At 37.7% G+C, this 4,309-nt stretch overlaps 1 protein-coding gene across 1 annotated transcript in view; it reads left to right on the forward strand.

Annotated features, from left to right (window-relative positions):
* The window catches only part of MCMDC2 (minichromosome maintenance domain containing 2), a 51,014-nt gene that overhangs the window by 33,039 nt on the left and 13,666 nt on the right, over nt 1-4,309 (forward strand). The window contains exon 14 of the mRNA XM_011940902.1: nt 1,233-1,342. Within this exon, the coding sequence (XP_011796292.1) occupies nt 1,233-1,342 (110 nt within the window). The remainder of the gene's footprint in view (nt 1-1,232; nt 1,343-4,309) is intronic.

The raw sequence follows: 4,309 nt of genomic DNA on the forward strand, positions 1-4,309 counted from the left end.
AGTGTGAATTGATGAGAAAATGGTAATATGGCTTAATATGAAAAGGATTTGATATTTCATTATTTTTATGTTTAATAAGAGTAAATAATGTAATATGGCTATTAATAATACTGAGAGTTGGGGTCATATTAATAGAATATATATCAAGAGCAACAAAATGCTAGTTATGCCTCATCTCTACTGTGATGGTCAAAACCGCTGTTGTACTGTACTGAAAAGGAGTATTAACCAAATCAGGTCATGAGGAGAGTAGCCATCATGGTGAGGAGCTGAAAGTTATGTCTCATAGCATAGTAAAGGAACTAGAAATATTTAACTTGGAGGAGAGAAAACACGGAGCAATCGAAAAGTTATCTTTGCATATCTGAAGAGCATCATATTAAGAGGTCTCAGCAGACAGAACAAGAGACCTGTGGGTAGAAATTGCAGTGAAACTAATTTTAGCTTAGATTGATAGAATCTTGGTTATAGTTAGTTATGGTTATAGTTAGTTGCAAAACTTTCAAATGCCTTATCTCCCTTTTATAGCTGAGTTTCAAAAAATCTCATACATTAAATGATTTATACAAAGTCATACAGCTAGTAAATTCTAGAGACTCAGCCTAGGTTTTCTGATTCCCAAGTTCAGCAATCATTCAGATACATCACATTTGCTTAAAAGAGATCTTTCAGTATAGAAGTTAGTTAAAAAATTAAAAATAAAGGAACGGATTGCCTCATGAAGCCATGAATGCTAGGAGAGGTCCAAAAGATACTGGTAAACAAATAGCCCAGGATGTTGTAGAGGAAATTTAGTTTTCTGTGAAAGTTTGAACTTTGAATTCCAAGATCCCTTCCAATGCTGAAATTGCCAACAAAAATCTTGGAAATCTATGAGGATTTTAGATAAATGAAGGACTAAAAGAAAAAGTCAAGGATTTGTCTGTAAAAGATATTTAGTTAGATTAATTTTCCCAACTGTGTATTTATCTGAACAAAACTTCGGGAGGGGAGTGTGGAATGATATATAAAAGCCAGGATGAAAACCAATAGGATACTGGCTTGTTCTGGAACAGTCTATTTAAGTTGGTAGGAAAAATAAATCCTTTGAAAAGAAACTAAAAATTTTTTTAAAGTAAGAATATGCTTTAGGTGTGGCTAAGGTTCACATATATCTTGGTTTGTTCCTGCCAAAATATATATTATTTTTATAATATCAACATATTTTGATTGGCAACTATTTTCTTTTTTAGCATTTTCCTATCTGAAGCCCATGCACGACTGAACTTAAGGAACAAAGTGCTTAAAGAAGATGTGCTGATTGCAGCCTTACTATTTGAAACATCCCTCACATTGAAATATGGTAATGGATTCAATTATTGATGATTACTACAAATAACTTTATTTAACCTTAAATATTCTTAATTGGTTAAATTAAAATGTTACATATATTTTTAAAATATTATTTTAAAGAATAACAAATCTCTACCAGGTAAGGCCTGTTTTAATTTGGGCATTTATTAACTGTTTCTGGGTTGTATCATCATCTAATATTAAATTCCTTATTATGCATGATTGTTTTCATATTTGAACTTTTGCATTGCTGAAAGAATTCTGGGGGAAAAAGTACTTAATACAACACATAAAATGATTTTAATTTATCTTCCTTTTAAAATAACTTGCAAGCCAGGCGAGGTGGCGGCGCCTGTAGTCCCAGCTACTCGGGAGGCTGAGGCAGGAGAATGGCGTGAACCCGGGAGGCGGAGCTTGCAGTGAGCTGAGATCCAGCCACTGCACTCCAGCCTGGGCGACAGAGCGAGACTCCGTCTCAAAAAAATAAAATAAAAATAAAATAAAATAACTTGCAACATTTAGATTTCAAACAATCCCCCACAGCAGAGTTAGGCAAGATAGCAAAAGAAAATCTGATCATCAGCTGGGTGCGGTGGCTCACACCTGTAATCCCAGCACCTTGGGAGGCCAAGACAGGTGGATCACAAGGTCAGGAGATGGAGACCAGCCTGCCTAATATGGTGAAAACCCATCTCTACTAATAAAGTACAAAAATTAGCCGGGTGTGGTGGCCAGGTGTGGTAGCAGGTGTAGTCCCAGCTACTTGGGAGGCTGAGGCAGGAGAATCGTTTGAACCTGGGAGGTGGAGGTTGCAGTGAGCTGAGATTGTGCCACTGCACTACAGTCTGGGCGACAGAGCGAGACTCCATCTCAAAAAAAAAAAAAAAGAAAAAAGAAAAGAAAATTTGATTATCTTGTATCAACACCTTCACTGAATTTCTAGTTTTAATACTATGTCTATAGCATTTAATTTTTTGAAATGAATGGCGCTTATTATGCTTTTGCTAATAAACACACAGAAGAGGTTTTTAAGGTAAGGGTAAGGAGAGTTATTCTCCCAAAGTTCTTGGTTTAATTAGATGAGACATTAATTTTGATTAGCGATACCATTCTTCAAACCAAACCTTGGTTCCAGCCCTGGGATTTAAAGAATGTATTAACACTAGCTTTTCTGTGTGTATGTGTTGGTGATTACATTTGCTTTAAATTACATTTATATTGTAATACCTGTTTGCAGAGATTCATTCGAATATTAGAACTTTGTTCTATAATTATTTAAAGTTCTATAAATTGTTCTATAATTGTCTTTGTTCTATAAATATCAAGCATTCTTAACCTAGGATCCATAGATGCTTGGTATAGGGACTTGTAAATCCCTAAATCATATACAAATGTACGTGTGTGTGCCTTATACATTGTTTCCTAGGAACATAGAGCATAATTTTTATGAAATAGAGATTTATGGCCCCTAAAAGAGGTTAATTATCATCCTGAATTAGTTTTATTTACCAAAAGAGAATAACGCTGTTTCCCAACCAATACTAAATAGTATTTAGGAAGGATATATACATGTTTTTCATTTCAATTTGCTTTATCTTTTTTAACTAACATTTCTTTTTAAAATTATTATTATTATTTATTATTATTATTATTTTTTGAGATGGAGTTACACTCTCGTTGCCCAGGTTGGAGTGCAATCGCGTGATCTCGGCTCACTGCAACCTCTGCCTCCCGGGTTCAAGCAAGTCTCCTGCCTCAGCCTCTTGAGTAGCTAGGATTACAGGCATGCGCCACCACACCCAGCTAATTTTGTATTTTTAATAGAGACGGGATTTCTCCATGTTGGCCAGGCTGGTCTTGAATTCCTGATCTCAGGTGATCTGCCTGCCTTGGCCTCCCAAAGTGCTGATATTACAGGCATGAACCACCACTCCCCACCTATTTTTTTTCTCTTTAAGTTCTGGGTTACATGTGCAGAACATGCAAGTTTGTTACATAGGTATACATGTGTCATGGTGGTTTGCTGCACCCATCAACCCGTCATTTAGGTTTTAAGCCCCACATGGTATTTGTCCTAATGCTTTCCTTCCCCTTGCCCCCCAGACCTTCAGCAGGCCTCAGTGTGTGATGTTCCCCTCCCTGTGTCCATGTGTTGTCATTGTTCAACTCCCACTTATGAATGAGAACATGTCGTGTTTGGTTTTATGTTCCTGTGTTAGTTGGCTGAGAATGATGGTTTCCAGCTTCATCCATGTCCCTGCAAAGGACATGCACTCATTTTTTATGGCTACATAGTATTCCATGGTGTATATGTGCCACATTTTCTTAATCTAGTCTATCATTGATGGGCATTTGGGTTGTTTCCACGTCTTTGCTATTGTAAATATTTAGTGCTGCAATAAACATACGCATGCATGTGTCTTTATAGTAGAATGATTTAAAATCCTTTGGGTATATACCCAGTAATGGGATTGCTGGGTCAAATGGTATTTCTGGTTCTAGATCCTTGAGGAATTGCCATACTTTCACAATGGTTGAACTAATTTACACTCCCACCAACAGTGTAAAAGCGTTCCTATTTCTCCACGGCCTCACCAGCATCTGTTGTTCCCTGGATTTTTAATGATCACCATTCTAACTTTTGTGAGATGGTATCTCATTGTGGTTTTGATTTGCATTTCTCTAATGACTAGTGATGATTGATTTGCTTTAATGCGACCCCCAGGGCAAATGCCAGAGAAAAGGCAAGTAGGCAAGGCAAAAAAAACTTTATTTACAAGCCAATGTGAAGGAGGGGCGAGGTTCACCGGTCTCCGGCAGTGGAGGCCGACGAAGTTGCTCAGGCGTTCTCGGGCGAGGTTCCTAGGTCTGCACACAAGCAAGGGCCAAGGAAGTTTGCACTGCACGTTCTCGGACAAGGTTCCTGGGTCCCACGTATGAGGCGGGGCCGAGGAAGTTCGCTCCGGCGTTCTCGGAC

The sequence above is a fragment of the Colobus angolensis genome, unplaced genomic scaffold, assembly GCF_000951035.1.
Source record: "Colobus angolensis palliatus isolate OR3802 unplaced genomic scaffold, Cang.pa_1.0 Scaffold194, whole genome shotgun sequence".
NCBI lineage: Eukaryota > Metazoa > Chordata > Mammalia > Primates > Cercopithecidae > Colobus > Colobus angolensis.